At 41.4% G+C, this 19,008-nt stretch overlaps 1 protein-coding gene across 1 annotated transcript in view; it reads right to left on the reverse strand.

The window, feature by feature from the left end:
• Positions 1 to 19,008, reverse strand: part of LOC131221184 (nuclear-pore anchor-like) — a 155,653-nt gene that overhangs the window by 50,525 nt on the left and 86,120 nt on the right. The window contains 5 exon segments of the mRNA XM_058216352.1: positions 4,843 to 4,945; positions 5,049 to 5,233; positions 5,451 to 5,525; positions 5,614 to 5,697; positions 6,364 to 6,411. Of these exon segments, the coding sequence (XP_058072335.1) occupies positions 4,843 to 4,945; positions 5,049 to 5,233; positions 5,451 to 5,525; positions 5,614 to 5,697; positions 6,364 to 6,411 (495 nt within the window).

Raw genomic sequence — 19,008 nt, forward strand, 5'->3', positions numbered from 1 at the left:
TCTTCTTACACTTATAAATTTTATGAATTCACTTTGAATATAGTTGCATCAATTCATAGATACAAGAGGGTAACTTAAGTTTTATGCCACAAAGCGTGTATTAATGTCTTTGTTAACAATCCATGAAGTTTCATTGAAAAATTCAACCAATTTCCTAATGTTTCCCCATGTTTCCCAAAAGGTGAGATAAATTACTCGATACAAACGATATATCACGTGCAATAACCAATACATATCCGTATCCCAAGGGTGTCATATGTAACGCGATACCGATATGGTAAACATTGTGCCCTACTACATCAAAGGTTTATAATCTTTATCTATCCAAGCACCCAATTAATTAAACCCCTCAACCCTCCATAGCTACCATTCTTAACCAAAAATCCCATGCTAGTCTACAAGATGGATCATCAGATCTTAACCACTGAATGTCCCATCAGTCGCGATTAAAAACATCAAATGGTTCAAACAAAGAATCAACATTTAAAATCAACCGATTAAACTTTTAAGACATTTAAAACGTGTTGGCTAGCTATAAAACAACTTGCTATTCCATGCCCACAATTTTCACTCGAACACTATCATTGAGTCCTATAACCTGTTGGCAAGTTTGCCAATAAACAGAGGTAAACTGAAATATTTTGATCGTAGCCTTCTAGGCTCTAGCCTTACTGTCGATAGTATTAGACATTTCCTCCAACCCCTCATTTAAACAGATTCTCAACATTTTGCTTTTCTACAAATCAACCTTCTATCTCGATATAATTCAAACCATCTTATTGCCATTTATACATTGGCAACCTGACCCTTGGCCTCATAAAATAGAAGTGAATCATTGGCATTCTAGAGGGAGAAACCTGAAAATTAATTTCTTCCAACCCTAAAACTAATTACCACACCAACCCCCTTTACCTACCTAATCATTATACTTAATGCTTCGGTAACAACCGCCAAACAAGACAGTGGCACTTTTACCAAACCAACCTTTATTCTACTTAATGCTTCAACAACAACCACAAATAGGAAAGGGAAGAAAGGATTTCCTTGGCAGATTGACCCTAAACCCCTGAAATAAGAAAATTAAAAAAAGGAATTTTATAAAAAAAAAAAAAAAAACTTTAAGATTTCTATTCCCCAAAATCGAATAATTCACAAATGGAATGCAGGTCATTATATAATAATTCACAAACTTTAAGAGTTCTATCTCCAGTTCACTCAAAACCCCATTCTGCACAATGAGTATAGAAGTCCCAAGTTACATGATTCTATGACTTTTCCATGTCAAGTTTGCATAAGATTCCGAGCTAACCTTCTCTATATTTCAAGTCAATACATTCATGTGGTATCAAAGTCTTGTAAATGATTTGACTCCCAAATAGAAAGGCACCTTTTGATTTGGAAGTTACTCCCACAGCATTCCTAAGTTCACACGTTATGATCTTGGCCAAAATTTTATACAGGCTACCTATCAAACTAATCAGCCTAAAAGATTTCATGTCACGCCCCAAATCTAGTTCCCAACGCCCATTTGTCGTAACCCGAATCCAGAGCTGACAATGTCCGTAGAACCTCGATTCCGGTACTCAACACCCACCCCATACAGCAAACCCCAAAGGCGATGTTACACAAGGATGATTTAGGAAAAACTATGAAACCGAGCATAACCCAAAGAACTCCACAAGTAACATAGATCTCCTCTGTACAAAAGGTCATATACAATTATGGAAATGGAAGTAGAGGTCTTGGGTCAAACTAACACAAATCACAAGGAGCAATCGGTGATCCGGTCGATCCCGATGTCGGAAACAGGTGTACGGAAGGTTCCAATTGAACACGGGTCTCACAACTCTCCCCTCCTAAAAGAAAATTTCTTCCTCAGAATTTCTCAACAACCAAACCCTACACAAAGCACACTAGCCAAGGTGTTATGTTCAAAAGTTTCTAAGTTCTCAAATGGGAATGTTGATTTAGACTAAGTCTACAAACCGGAAAGTCAAAAGGTAATTCTCTAGGTTCTTTCAAACTAGGGATTCTAGTGATTCTAAGTTTGCAACCATCTACGGTGAAAGATTTTAAGGGACAACGGCAAAAATGTGGAGTCGTCTGCAGGTATTACCACGTTATGCTCTGATATAAACTTTTGTCACGCCCAAAATCTGGTTCTCAACGCGCATTCGTCGTAACCCAAATTCAGAGTTAACAGCCTCCGTAGAACCCTGAATCCGGTACTCAATGTCGATACACCAAGCCCCAAAAGCGGTCTTCCACAAAAATGATTTAGGAAAAACTATGAAACCAAGCACAACCCAAAGAACTCCACAAGAAACATACATCGCCACTATACAAAAGGTTATATACAATACTGGAAAAGGAAGTAGAGGTCTCGAGTCAAACTAACACAAACCACGGGGTGCAATAGGTGATCAACAATCCAATTTATCCCAATGTCCGAAACAAGCATACGGAAGGTTCCAGTGAAATACGGGTCTCACATTTCATGTGCCTTCTTTTTTAGAATCAACAACGTGAAGGAAATCCCTGCTTGTTTTGATATCCTCCTCCTATCATAGAGGTAATTTCTAGTAGGTCTCCCTTGACCACCTCCCGAAAGACTTCAAACAAAGGCACTCTAAAGCCGTCCGAGCCAGGAGCCCTATCCCCACACAGAACAACAACACTTTTTTCACCTCGTCCTCCTCTATGGGTCATTCCACAAATTTTGCCTCACCACCAATCAGACCAAACTCCAGAATATCAAGTTTTGGCCTACTTCTCAAATTGAATGTTAGAAAATTGGACTAGAAGTATGCAATGGCTATAAAGAATTCCAATTTGTTTTCAACCCTATTCACATTCACCTCAATGCTTTGATATTTTGTTTTTTCAACACCTGGCAAAAGAATTGTGTTCTTGTCATCTTCCTTAGCCAAACTGCACGAGAGGGTTGCCGCCACATAATTCTTCATCTTGTACTTTCCTTTGATATTCAAAAGAATCTGAATCTAAATCAAAGATTTATGAAATTCTCAAAACACTAGGAAAGGGAAAAAGTCTCAAATCAAGCTTTGGATGACCTATCATATATTTTCACCACTGAGTCTTCATCAGAAGTTTAGGTTTGCCATACAACTTTCATGTGGCATTATAGTGCACCTTCGAAAGTTGCAACTCTAGCTTGATTCGAGGGAAGGAATAAGGTGCTCAGTGTTAATCTCTATAGGAGGATGATGGTGCTCCCGAATGTATGTGTGATGTGCATGAAAAACAAGGACTTCGTGGATCATCTACTCATCCATTGCTCTTTCGCCAAGCGATTTTGGATAGCTTCTTTGATTTGTTCGGTGTGACGTGAGTGATGTCGGGCTCAACTGAGAATCTCCTTTTCGCTTGGCATAGGAGAGGTGTGGTAAAATAGTGGCTCAATTGTTCGGTCTCCTCCTTGTCCTAGAGATATGACCGATGAGGAAATTGTGGAATTATCTGAATTAGTAAACCAGCTGAAGAACATCACTCCATTTGTAAAAGAAGAAGATTCAATGCTTTAGCATGTTCATAGCTCGAGCCGTTCTTCTATTTGCTCTTTCTACAAGATGATAAGTGGCTTTCCTCATATTCATTCATTTCCATATCATTTATGATTTTATGGTGCTCCTCCAAGGGTGGCGGCATTCGTTTGGCTAGTGGGAAGAGACTGTTGACTATCAATATAGGTCTAATGTGTATGGAAGATGCAAAATCGATTGATCACATCCTCATTCATTGTGTTTTGCTCGAAAGGTGTAAGACCGTTTCCTAGATACTTTTCATATAGCTTGGGTGATGCCAAAGTCTATTTTGGATCTTCTGTGGGCTTGGCATGGAGGGGTGGGAGAAGGGAGGAAAGTAATGTTGAGATTGATTGTTTTGGCTTCTTTTTTTGTTTTTGTCCATTTGGGGGGATCGTAATGGGCGTTGTTTTCAAAACAGGAGGTCTTCACTTGAGGAGCTCATTAGGAAAATTAAATTCAATATTTTGGGCTATGCTATTGCTACTAATGTAAAGGCATGTAGTTCTGTCAATCTCTCCTCTTTTTTAGAGTTGTAGAGTCGGGCTGTATTCTTTTGCGTTTTGCACAATTCTAATAAAATTCAATTACCTCTCAAATATATATATATATATATATATATATATATATAAAATAATGGAAACTTTATGTATTAGCCACCATTTGGTTATTTGGAGGGAAAGGTACAAACGTTGTCTTAAGAACCGTTGTGGACAAAGATAGGAGGTGTTTAATAGGGATCAATTGAATGTTTTTTTTTGGGGGGGGGGGGGGGGGGGTGCCCTTAGCTTAAAGGTTTTAGGCTAGATTTTTTTTCTATAATTTAAAAATAAATAAATAAATAAAAATATTTTTTAAATGTAAAAATTTAAATATATATATATATAAAAATAAAAAACCATGTTCCATTACAGCCATTACAACCCCGTAACACGAAACAGCTCCCACCCTTACCGTTAAGAAACAGCCGTTATATAACCATTTCTTAATACCTTCATTGCTAATGAAATTCTATAATCCATAAGCATGTTCTATTTGAAATGTCATATCCTTATTCATTAATATAACAGCATGGTTTCTGTCAAATTATACTAGAAAGATATACACAAATCATGGAAAAGCAAACATAACATTACTTATATTTAGCTAGTAGTGTTCTCTCATACAGAATTTGGAACATCAAACCTTTTAGAATTCATTCTACAAAATATCAAAGGCCAACGACATACATCATCTAAGGAATATACCTCACACTCTTATAATTTCAATATTTCGGAGATAAATGTTGAAGGTAAACCTGTCTTTGATAATTGTTCTGTGTTGTGCGCCACCGCTGCCGCTCCTTCTCCAGATCTTCCTTTAAAGAAGACATCTGAACTTCCAAAGCCACCATCTGGGCACTACGACAAGAAAAGCAGTTGGAAACTCCTTATGCTCACTGTCACGTGCAGAAAAGAAAATAATTTGTAAACTAGAAATGATATATCAAGCAAGTTCTCTCACATTTGTCCAGAATTGTCTTCATTGAGACGCTTTATTTCTGCAAATGCAGAAGATAGAGCCTCTTCTTTCTCTGCAACAGAAGAGGCAGCTTCAGTGGTCTTCGATAGAACGTCACTTTCAAGTTCTGAAACCATTGATCTGAGTGAAAGGATTTCAGCTTCTAGTGACTTCTTCAATTTGTCCGCCTGCACAAAATGGGTTTTGAAGACCCAATTCAAAAACACATGCTTATAAACAGTTCCAGGAAAGAAAAAACCTGAATTGTAAATCATCATCATCATCATCATGTCCTTGTCCCAGCTGTGGGGTCGGCAAAAAAGAAAACATGAAAAGGAAAACAAAAGCCTATTGTAAAGATGGATTGCAATGTATTCTTTCATACAAAAGGGGTTCAGAAAATACCTCAGCTTTGAATCTTTCATGAGCAGATTCCATCTGTTTCAATGACACCACATTCACTTGTGCTATTTCTTTGTACTGCCAGTGCACACTAAGATTCTATCACTATTCCAAATCCTATTCCTTGGAGCACTAAAAAGTATAATTCACTTCAATTGCTAAGCACCTGTAACATATGATCCTTGTAAGCTTGTGCTTCATCCTTCAGTTTCAAAATCTCCTCATTTGCTTTCCGCAATTCCCCAATAGCCTGGTACATGTTAAAACTAAGTAACTAACAACATCATGGCAAGAATGAGACGCCAGGTCATAAATCTCAAAACTTCAGATTTGAAGCAATCCAGCATTCCAGTTGCACTATAAATCTAACATCAAATAAAAGTAACCAATGCACAATCCATTGACCTGCTTAGATAAACCATAACAAGAAGTAACAAAACAGAAACTTTGTCCATAATAAAATTGGCATTTTTTAATTTGAAAACTGGTTACCATGTTACAAAGATATCAACAAGTAGCACAGTACAATATTTCATGGGAAAAGATGAATGAAGACAAATGTGCTTCCGGCTAAGGGGGAGTCGTTATGAAACATAAATAAATAAACACATTTGCTCCACCACGATGTTTCTACTTGAACTCTTTCTTTAGAGCCATGTTGGAATAAAATAATCAAGTCTGTTGGCCACGATGATTTTCATATTATTTGTAACCCTTCTAATTCAGAAACATGATATTGCCAAAAACTAAATTGTTACCACAAATAACTAAAATATAGCAACTTCCTAGTGTGAAGGAACTTCTTAAATGCACCAAAACAATTTAAATGCCCATTTCCTTAACATCTTTGCTTTGAAACAGAAAAGCAAACACCGGTAAAGAGAAAATAACCTAAAAAGTGAAAACGAAAATTGACCTCATCAGTAGAGCAAACAGAACGCTCAAATCCACTGTCCTCAACAGTCTGCTACCAAAAACAAGCTGTCAGAAATCAACACGCAATATTTGATGAAATACTTGGAAAAGAAAGAACACATCAGCATTGAAGCACAAAATATAAGCATTAAAAAGCAATAAAAGGAGGAATGAAGATACCTCATCCCACCAAATTTGTCATGACCCCATTTAAAACTATACACAGCCGAAGTGTGATGATGGGAATCACGCATGGAGCATGCCACAGATGGGGCAACTTGGTAAAAACTGTCTTCAATTGGAAGGCCATGTTGATAGTCTACCTAGCTATGGATTTTTGTTTTTTTAATGATTTTTTCGGTTTAAACAATAAATTTGCTGCAAACCAATTGGGCTATTATGTTTGCCAGATTATTGCGTACATTTCAGCAGTACAGCTTGAAACAACAACACCCATCTGCTTGCTGGAGAATCGTTGCTATCGTTTTCTGCTTAAACTATCCACTAGTACACCAGGTGGATTGTTTATCCATCACCACCCAATGAGCATGGTGGACAATTGGTAGGATTTACTTATCAATAATGCACAAGATAAAAGTTAGTTATATTGGAGCAAGAAAGCTAGCCAATACAAAACTAATGAGAAGAAAAGCATAATCAGTAGATGCATAAATTTGATACATCAAAAAAATAAAATAAAATTTGTGACCAACCTTGATATACCAAAGTATCAGTATAAGATACTTGGTGCATGGCAAAACCATTGTTCAATGTGTTCATCGGAGTACCGGCTAATGGGGACATCTCGCACAAACGTACACCCCCCCATGCACGTATGCAAGGAGGAGGAGGGCCCCACCATCAATCTGGATCAATGACAACATCCATGGAGGGCCTCCTATATAGAAGACCGTGTTTTGGTTCCTTGGAGTGGACTCGATCGTCATGTGGATCCCACCGTTGGATCTCATGATCGTGGCCCACTACTCTAGATGATCTAGTACTTTGAATTTTGCTTATTATTGTTATTAGGAATATCATGGACGGTTTAGATTGCTTTGATCAGTAGTCATTTTTGTTACTTCGTCTCTAAGTAATAGAGTGCGCACATGGCGCGGCTTTTGGGGTTTAGAGTTTTCTTATAAATAGGCAACCCCATGTAGTTTTTTTTTTATATTGAAGATTATGAATAAAATTCTACGTTTTCCTGCTTCTCTAATTCTCTAAGTTGTGGAAATCCAATTGGGTGTGAAACCATCCCTTCTTCGAACGGATAATTACCGTGGTGCGAAGCCACATTCATCTCAAATCGTCACCACCTCCTACCCTCAATATTCATCATCTCCCATAGCCATCCCATCTCCGAATTCATCCCTTTTGCAACGAATCCTTCCTCTACAGCGAATTTACAAAATCAGGCTCAGTGGAGCACCGTACACAAACCGAATATCCGATCGTCCCGAAATTTGGCGTGAAGGTGGACCTCCCCTGGCCGACCAGACCCGAGTTGGCCGATTTCATATTTGAAGAGTACTTGACCCAGTTTGAAGTCGATGAGGATCCTGTACTCACTTTTGCTCGATTTAAGACGGCCCCCCGTTCTAACATTAGGAGAGAATTACTCGCCAAGGACATAAACACTCTTGAACAGATGTATCAAGTAGTGTTAGAGGTCGAGCAATACCTCAAAGCATCTGTGGGAAGGCGGTTTGAGTCTCGTGATTCTGGCGCTAAGGCCAACCCTTCTGGGGATAAACCTGGCACCAGATATTAGTACAAGCCTTCAAGTAGTTCTCAGTCTAGGCCCAAGGATGATAAGGGTAAAGAGGTCGGATCTAGCTCGCGTAGAAGCGATGGGACTAGGTGTATTAGATGTCAGGGGTTTGGTCACTTTTCCCACCAGTGTGGCACGAAAGAGGGTACGAAGGTGTTCTTTATTGAGGGGCAGGTAGAAGTAATGCCCCCATAAAGTGACAGTGAGGAGGAAGAATATGAGCCAACAGAAACCCCTTGTGATGAGGAAGAGGGAGCGCAAGAGTCCGCGACCCTTGCAGTTGTGCGTTGCACCTTTATACAAGCAAAGAATACAGACGATTGGCGCCACAACACGATATCCGATACTTACACAAATTGTGGTAATAAGAGCAGCAAGATGATCGTGGATAGCGATAGTTGTGCTAACATGGCATCAACTAGCATTGTGAGCCGTCTGGGCATGAAGCTTGAAGCACATTCTCAACCCTATAGAGTGTTTTGGGTTGATGAAACTTCCATTCCAGTCTTGCACCGTTGTCTTGTTCCTATTCAGTTTGGATCATATAAAGACACTTTAGTGCTGTTCCTATTCAGTTTAGGACATATAAACCTAGGAAACCTATTGATCTTATCCCTATGTCCCGGTCCCATAGGCCATCAGAGTCTGCAGAGTCTTTTGTGCATCACATTCATTCATTGCATTAAGAAATCAGGCGAAAGATCCTTACTAGTAAAAAACATTACAAACTTTCTGCAGACCAGGAAAAACATTTCAAGGAATTCAATGTAGGGAAGTCTTTGATGGTCCACATCAGGCCAGAGTGGTACCCTCAGGGAGCCGTTCGTAAATTACACGCGCGTAGCACTGGACCATTCAAAATTATAAAACGAAATGGTATCAATGCGTATGTGGTAGATCTTCAACCTTCCTTGGGAATTAGTTCTACATTCAATGTAGAGGATCTACTTGCTTTTCAGGGGACCCCTAATACATTGTCCAACCTTTCGCCTGACCATCCTGATTCCTTAGACTTTTCCTTTGATCCATAGCCTCTCACCGACCCTTCTTCCCAGCCTCTACCTCCCGTACCTACCCTTCCCACACCCAGAGAGGAAATAAAGGATATTCTAGACCATTAGATAGTATCAACATCGGATGGCGGGTTTCAAAAGTACTTGGTTAAGTGGAAGTCACGCCCACCTTCAGATAGTATGTGACTCACTGAGGAGGAGTTTCAAGAAGTTGATCCTGACATCTTGGAGCGGTTCAAGAGTTTTGTTTCGCCAGTGGCGAAATCTTCGCAGCCGGGGAGAGTTGATGGGGATATTTCACGCACACATACTCCCCCCTACGCACATACGCAAGGAGGGCCCCACCATCGATCTGGATCGATGACGACATCCATGGAGGGCCTCTTAGTTAGAAGACTGTTTTGGTTCCTTGGAGTGGGCCCGATCGTCATGTGGATCCCACCATTGGATCTCATGATCGTGGCCCACTACTCTAAATGATCTAGTACTTTGAGTTTTGCTTGTTATTGTTATTAGGAATATCATGGACGGTTTAGATTGCTTCGATTAGTAGTTATTTTTGTTACTCCGTCTCTAAGTAATAGGGGGCGCACATGGCGCGGCTTTTGGGGTTTAGAGTTTTCTTATAAATAGGCAACCCCATGTAGGTTTTTTTTTAATCGAATATTACGAATAAAATTTTGCGTTTTCCTGCTTCTCTAATTCTCTAAGTTGTGGAAATCCAATTGGGTGCGAAACCCTCCCTTCTTCGAAGGGCTAACTATCGTGGTGCGAAGCCACATCCATCTCAAATCACCCCCACCTCCTACCCTCAATATTCATCATCTCTCACAGCCATCCCATCTCCAAATCCATCCTTTTTTGCAGCTAATCCTTCCTCTACAGTAGATTTGCAGAATGAGGCCCTGTAAGAGGGCTGAAACTTCGGTGGAACACCGTGCACAAACTGGACATCCGATCATCCCGAAATTTGGCATGAAGGTGGAACTCCCCTGGCCGACCAGACCCAAGTTGGCCGATTTTAGATTCGTGGGCCCCACACACATGCAGCCTGGACCCACGCACGTGCGTCTGGGCCCAGCCGTTGTCCACACGTGTGGATCACCTCGGGTTCATCTATTTCCTCTATTTCACTCCTTTCTCACCCTATTTCCGTAACCCTAACCCTAGATTATCCTAAATCCCAAGTTCTATTCCCCTTTTACAACCCTAGGGTTTCCCGAATTGAAACATGTGGATCCTTTGGATTGGGGAAATAATCCTTTACATGTGTGGATGAATCTACTCTCCTTTGATCATTGTTTGGCCTATAATTTTAATTGATCCAGCCCTAGCATGTGTAGGCTTGGACCCTTATAGATCCCCCTTGTTGAATATTTGACTTTATGTGGGATGTGGAATTTTTGTAATTGATTCTAAATTAGTATGATCTTAAGCCTGAAATTTTGCATATCATATATAATTTCCATGTCCTGCATCACCGGCTCGTTCTAGAAAAAGAGGTGAAGGTCGAACGGTGTCTACAAAGTGAGGTACCAGGTGGTTTTATCCCACGTTAAGTAGGAATTTAAGAGCTGACGACACAGAAAAACAATGGGTCTCTTAGAAGTGCTTGAGTGTTTATCACTAAGTCGGGTAAAGGTTGAAGAGTTTAGGGTCCATAAACAGATGGAATCATCTGAATCAAATGATTCTATAGCATGCTTTTCCAAGTGATGGTTTGACCAAAAGCCTGAAAATAAGGGTTTGGTCCTTTTAGGGGCCCACCATGGGCTTCGCTTTCTATTGGTAGGTTACACTTCACAAAGCCCTACTACTGACCAGGTCAAGAATAGAGGCATGCCATTAGAGGTCTTCATCTTCATTGCTGCATCTTTTTTAGATCATAGGCTGAGAGTGGAAGACTCGTAACCCTGTGAAATCGACTGTATGCTTCGTTTTCAGTGTCGGCACGTCCCAGACAGACAAGATCAACGAGCTTCGATCGTAACCCTATTTTAGTATCGTAATGACCCGAGACTTGTACCTTGGCGACCGCGCAGACGCTGCGATTCCAACGCCACGTGGCACAGCCCATTGCAACACCCAAATTAGAAGTTGTAGTTTTTGGCGCAATCTAAGGCAGACCGCACAATGCACATGTGGCGCAGGCCCCACTTGCACAAATCCCGAGGTAGTCTAATCAATCAATCAACCCATCAATCACACCCCTTTCTCTCTCTCCCCCAGTAGTCAAACAAGCCCATGCTAACCATCCCCTTGCCCATGCTAAGCCACTCCCCTCTTTCCTTCTTCCCATTCTACCCCTCCATCTTTTCTTAGTTCCTTCTCTATCCAAAAAGTTCTACCACAAAGCCCCCAAAACCCCTCTCATTTCCTCAATTTTCCTAGCAAGTGAGAGTGAGAAGAAAAGATTAGAAAAAATTAGAGAGAGAATAGAGAGAGAAGAGAGTGCTTGAGAGAAGAGGTGTTTAAGAGAGAGATTAAAGAGAGCTTGAGGGGAAGTTTCAGAGTTAAGAGGAGTCTAGGAGGAGCTAGAACCATCCAAGCCGTCTAATCGCCAATCCAACCGAATCCAACCGTTCAACGTCATTGTGAGTGCAAGGGAGGACAAACTCGCCCTTTTTCCCTTGCTTTCTTTCATTTTGGTGGGGCCACAAGGGTGGAACCCACCTTGTGTTTATATGAAATGTATGGTGGACCCCATAATGGCGAGGGCCACTCCGATGGCTGGAATCCCCTCTTTCCTTCTCTTTTCCTTCCATTCTCATTTCCTTTATCATTTTGGGTTATTATGGGACCCACAAATGGGCCACACTATGAGACAGCATGCCCCGCACGTCATAGCGTGGACCACCTTGTGTGGCCCACCATGATATTTATTTTTCCCCTCAATCTCTTGATTAAATCATGCAAATTTGGATGAAGGACTTGAATAAACTTGATCCAAGACTCTTTGGGCCCACCATATGGTGGCAAAAATAATGGACGGATCAGATTGTCCAAAACAGACCCCACCTAGCCAAAAAATATATGTGTGTGTATGTCAGAACGTCTGGGACGCTATAACTCGTAGCGTAAACACTGGAAGTCATTAGCGTCCAGGGACGTTGGACTTGGTGGTTGTGCAAGGTGGTCCACTCGTGGGACCCACCATGATGCGTATATATGATCCACACCACCCATATATTTTTCCATATCATTTTAGGAATAGGGCCCAAATTTGAGCCAGATCTAGATCTCGAGTCGGCCACACCATAGAAAATAGTGGTGATGATGACACCCACTGTTGAAACTTTCTAAGGCCCACCGTGATGTGTGTATACGATGAAACCTGCCGAAGTCTGGGCTCTTTGGGTCCAAGGTGAGCTAGCCAACCCGATGAATGGATTGGATCTTTCAAGTGGACCCCACATTGTTAGGGAAAACAAAAAAGAAAGATTAAAAAAATTACATGGACGTTGGAACAGCAAATGCTGCTACCCAGTGTTTGTGAGAGGACGGGACCCTAGACCTAACATAGTTGGGGAAAACAAAAAAGAAAGATTAAAAAAAGTACATGGACATTGGAACAGTAGATGTTGCTACCCAGTGTTCATGAGAGGACGGGAGCCCCCTTTGGGCAAGGAAGGGGTCCCACCCACCATGATGTATGGGTATAATCCACATTGTCCATCTGTTTCACCAGATCATTTTAGGCCTTGGCCCCAAAAATTAGCCAGATCTAGATCTCATGTGGGTCGCACCACAGGAAATAGTGAAGGCAAGGTATTACTGTTGAAACCTTTCCAAGGCCCACTGTGATGTTTATATACCACCATTTTAGTCCTTCTAGGCCCTCCTTGGGACGACCAAGTTGATGGATGGGGCAGATCATCCACTTGTGGGCCCCATTCAAAAAATAAATAAATATAAAATTAAAAAAAAACAAAAAAAAATGACGCTAGAGAAACACAAGTCCCGAGGGCGTTGCTGCAACGTAAGGGTGGAAGCCCCTTGGGGCGAGGATGTAGTCCCTCTCGTGGGACCCACTATGATGTATGTGTTTCATCCACACCGTCCAACCTTTTTGCCGGATCATTTTAGGCCATGGGCCCGAATTTGACCCAGATCCAAATCTTAGGTGGGCCACACCACTAGAACCAGTGGAGACAATGATACTCACCATTGCAACCTTTCTGTGGCCCACCATGTTGTTTGTATGCCATCTAACAGTGGCATAGGCCACATGTGACCTGTAACCTGGCCAGGTGTGGCCAGGATGAAGGGAAAACACAACTATCAACTTGATCCAAAGCTTTTGGGGGCCATACGAGTGGACCCACTGTAGGTAGTGTGCCTACGCACACTATCTAGCAGGGCCCACCTTGTGGGGCCTACCCTGATGCATTTGCTTCATCCATACCGTTCATCTGTTGCTCCAGCTAATTTCAAGGCTGGGCCCAAAAATGAGGGCCATCCAGATCTCAAGTGGGTCATACCTGAAGAAACAGTGGGACAATGGTATCCACCGTTGAAACCTTCCCATGGCCCATCCATAATGTTTATTTCCCATCTAACTTCTTCATTAGATCACACAGACCTCTACAAGGGAAAACCTAGATATCAGCTTGGTCCCAAACGGCTGATGTCACAAGGACGCCCACCGTAATGTTTGCATATTATCTGCGCTACCGATCTAGCAGCATGGCCGGCCATAACATATCTGTTTTATCCATACCGTCCATCTGTTTTTCCATATCAATTTAGGTCATGATCCCATAAATGAGACTAATCAGACCCTTAAGCGGGCCGCACCAAAGGAATTAGTGGGAATTGTGTGCCTACCATTGAAAACTTCCACGAGCCCATTGTAATATTTGTTGCCACCCAACTTATCAGTGGGGCCTACTATGGACCCCACCATGGTGAGTGTGTTTGTTTAAGCCATCCTAAGTAGGTTCCGCCTTGATTTATATGTTATATCATCACTGATCATCCGTTTTACTAGATCATGTTATATGCAAAGGCCAAGTGTGTGGCCGATTCTAAATCTCAAGTAGGCCATGATATGTAGACCCTTACATTGCTAGAGGAGCCCACTGATCGGGTCCCACTCTCTATATGTCAGGCCATTTAATGTCAATTATCATATGATATGTTTGATAACATAGTAGGGTACTTAGCCTCATAGGTCAACATCGATAATATGCTTAGCATAATGGATATAATGCCCATTCATATGCCCATACGCATCATTTGTATGCCTGCTATGAATGGCGATTGATCATAGCACACGTCTTTTCATCTTGAGTTACTTAGGGGACCCATGCGAGATAGGGTTGCCCTGCATGATCGTGTGGTACATGCTGGATTGATGCATGACTTGGATAGTGTGATTCATGCATTATGCATTATGTGACACATAACATCTACTCCGTATCGACACTAGGGATGTAGTCCTACAGTCTTTTTAAGGCTGGCGGATGATTTTATGGATACCGGAAACTATTGAGGTTACAAGCTGTCACAAGCGTCCTTGGGTGGAAGTCCCTAAACCCTGTGGTACCAGTAGGATGCTCTAACGTCTAAACTGAGTGGATTCATAAGTGCACGATGGCTAGATACTGGTAGGTCGCGTCTCCCACTATGTCAGGGTCAATTGGAAGGGGGTTTGACCTTACCCACCTAAGTGCAGAGGGTTATACGTTAAGTTGAGTCTGACCAGCACGTGAAATGGGTTCTCTATCAACGAGCCTGATGGGTTTCCATGTATCACTGACGAGGCAGATAATGAGGTCTTTTGCACTCGCTTGGCCTTACGCGCGATGGGCGGCAGCTAGTGTCAGAACCGTACTAGACTCCGGTAATGATCCAATTGAGAACTACTCTAATACGTGGACTAGTAGAGGATTGGCATGTTGCATTGCATCCTTAGCATATGACATTTGGCCATGTAGGCCCTTACATCACATCAGTGTTTTAAATAGCATGTAGCGTATAGCGTGGCATTTGGCCCTCTATACCGTGTAGCATAAGCTACAAAGCTACACAATCCTTAATATTTTTAATTAAAATAATAGAAAATATGATAAATTTTACAAAATTCATAATTTCTAACTACGAATCTGGATCATCAACCATTTATTAAAATGCAAAATCTCTCTCTCTCTCTCTCTCTCTCTCTCTCTCTCTCTCTCTCTCTCTCTCTCTCTCTCTCTGCCTTTAGACATCTCTAAGTGTGACTTCTTTTTTATTTATTAAAACACCACAAATTCATGATATAGACCACAATTTAGATGGTCCAGATTGATCTAAGTGCTCTATCTACGATATGGACCACAATTTGGATGGTCCGGATTAGTTTAATGTAGTGCCATGTGTCATAAGTACAAGTCATCACCATTTTAAAATAGGTGTTAAACTAAAATAGAAAAAAATACTTAAATAATGAGATTTCGGGTAGCTTATGCTATCCACGCTACACACTACATGTAGCGTATGCTACATGCACTGTAGCTTACACTACTAGGGAATTATGCTACTTGCGTACGCTACGTAGCGTTTTCACTACACTACGCTACGTAGCGTATGCTATAGCGCTATTGAAAACAATACATCGCATAGCCTGGGTATGGCTGATTGCATTTATGGACTTGCCAGTTTAACCCTCCATCATTTCCGCTTACTCTGATATCTGTATGCTTGTCACATGCATTACGCACAAATGCACACACTCTCTAAGCTTCGTAGTAAGCTTGCACACGTTGTTTACATGTAGCTTATGCCAGACCACAGTAGTATTGAGGCAAAAGCATGTGCCTGATCTTTTGGACTCTTCTTATATCATGTATTTCCCTTTCAACGTGTACTTGAATAGATATTATATCGGAAATGTAATGACGTTTTGGTTTTCGTACACTTATGGTCATGCTCATCTACAAAAATAAAAAATAAAAAATCACCCTAAAAATCCTCCTTGTGAGATCCCAAGATCGAAACCTATCGTATAGGAGCTAGGAGCCGAAAATGGGGGACTGCGGAGGCTATCACCATCTGATTCAGAGCTCGGGAATTATGTGAACCCATTCATCGAGTTTGGGGCGTGACAAATAGAGTAGGCGATGGTCGCCCTTCGTCCCTCGTTGTGTTTGTTTGGGTGCATATGTGCATGCGTGTTGTGCGGACACCCACGTACATTCACGTGATCCAATTTTAGAGTTAGCCGAAAAGAGATGACACAACATGTCCCTATGGAAGAATATGTGGTTAAGCCCAGTGTTCGAAATATCGATACTATCGGCCGATATTATCGTTATCGGGCCCCAACGAGACGATACCCGGGTGATAACGCCCGGAAGATACCAAAAATGCAAAAATTCAGATATCGCACGATATATCGTGCGATATCACCCGATATCGCCATGCGCATAGGTGGAGAATTAAAAAAAAAAAAATTGAATTAGATTTTAAAAAAAAAACAGAGAGAGAAATCGGAGAGTACCAGCGAATATTGGTGATCGGAGGTGGTCCATTACGATATATCTGTGGAGATTTCTCGGAGATTCCGGTGAGAAATCGGGCCAGATTGAGGAACCCCTTCCTCCGGAACGAGAATCGTCGCCGCCACGATCGTCGGAATCTCTGCGTGCGTGAAGGAGAGGGAAAACGAAGAAGAAGGGCGCGGAAATGGGGTGAAAAGGGGTTTCGATCGTGCGGTGGGTTGCGGAGTACGCTCTTATTGTACTCAGTAAACTCAGTTGGGCCAACCTTTAATGTATGTAGTCTATCCACACCGTCCATCCGGTTTCCTTTCTAATTTAAGGGGTTGATATCTAAATTTAAGAATTTTAAGGGCCTACCTTAAAGGCGTCACTCTTTCCACTGTTTTCTATAGTGGGGTCCACTCGAGCTCTGGATCTGACCCCTTTTTTGGCTCATGCCATAAAATGATCTCTTCAAATGTATAGACGGTGTGGATGCAAAAAATACATCTTAGTGGGACCCACGTAAGTTGGTCACGTGGCATTGGGGCCGTCAATTACGGAAACAGATTGGATACTCCCCTGACACCAGCCCGCGGATGATGGTCGGTGCTCTATGGGCCCCACAATAATGTATGTGTTTCATCCATTCCGTTCATAAATTTTTAAAGATTATTTTATGGCTTTATCAAAAAAACTAGACAGATATAAATCTCAGGTGGACCACACCAAAGGAAAACAATAGTGATTGGATATCAATCATTTAAATGTTCCTAAGGCCCACTGTACTGTTTATTTGACATCAAATCTGTTGATTAGGTCATAAAGACCCAGATGAAGGGAAAAAAGAAATATCAGCTAAATCCAATATGGACCCCAAAAAGTTTTTAATGGTCAACGTTCATTTCACACTGTTACCTGTAATGTGGCCCAGTTGATATTGGAATATATCTATTTTTTTTTTTTAATATCCTAAAATGATATATAAAAATATATGGACGGAATGGATGAAACACATACATCATGGTGGGCCCACAAAGCACCGACCATCAGCCATTGGTTGGTGGAGTAGCCAATCCGTTTCCGTCAATGATGGGCGACATGGTACGCTTACCAAGTAAACTCTGTTGGGCCACCGTGATTGCATGTGGTTTATCCATGCCGTCCATCCGTTTTTACTGATCATTTTAGGTGTTCAGCCCAAAATTGAACCATATCCACAAGTCAAGTGGACCATACCACAGGAAATAGTGGAACTGATAATTTCTACCGTTGAAACCTTTTTAAGGCCCACAGTGATGTTTGTTTGTCATCCAACCAGATATTTATTTTTTCCCTTCATCTGGGTCTTTATGACCCAATCAACAGATTGGATGTCAAATAAACAGTACAGTGGGCCTTAGGAGGATTTTAATGGTGGATATCCAATCATTATTGTTTTCCTGTGGTGTGGTCCACATGAGATCATATCCCTATAATTTTTTGTATCAAGCACTAAAATGATCCGTAAAAATGGATGAATAGAATGGATGAAACAAATACATTATGGTGGGGCCCACGGAGCTGAGATGAACTGAAATCACAAATATTAACCTGATTCAAAACTTTTATGGGCACACGAATATTTCTACTGTGGATGTTCAATCCTTACATTTTCAGCCCATTTGAAAATTGGATCCTGTTTATTTTTGGCTCTTTGTTCTAAAATGATCTCAAAAAATGGATGAACGGAGTGGATTACTCACAAACATCATGTTGCGCCCCACTTAAGTTTTCAGCGCCGGAACTTCCTGCAAATGGCTTGCGCAGGAAATCTGCGTCCTTGGATTCTCAGGACGCGTAGCCAGACCGGCTACTAAAGTAACGTCACCAAGTTCTGTGGGGCCCACCATGATGTATGTATTGCATCTACGCCGTCCATCCCTTTGGCCAAATCATTTTATGGCATGAGATAAAGAATGGGTCAGATCCAAATTTGGAGTGGATCCCACCATAGAAAACAGTGGAGAGAGGGACGCCCACCGTTGAAACCCTGATCATGGGTCCACTGTGATGTTTAGATGAGATCCAACCTATTTATAAGTTAAGACACATGAAAAAAGGGAAAAAACAACTTTCAGCTTGATCAAAGACTTTTGTGGCCCCTAGAAATTTTTAATGGTGGGTGTCACTCTCTCCACTGTTTTCTGTGGTGGGGTCCACTTGAGCTTTGGATCTGACTCATTCTTTTTCTCATGGCCTAAAATGATATCTTCAAATGGATGGACGGTGTGGATACAACACATACATCATGGTGGGCCCTTCAGAACTTGGTGATGTCACTTCATGTCCCCATCAATCATAAGTATATTTCTCAAAATTTACTTCTTAAGTTATTCTGTCTTTTCAATAAATTG

Source organism: Magnolia sinica, chromosome 12 (assembly GCF_029962835.1).
Source record: "Magnolia sinica isolate HGM2019 chromosome 12, MsV1, whole genome shotgun sequence".
NCBI classification, from domain to species: Eukaryota; Viridiplantae; Streptophyta; class Magnoliopsida; order Magnoliales; family Magnoliaceae; genus Magnolia; species Magnolia sinica.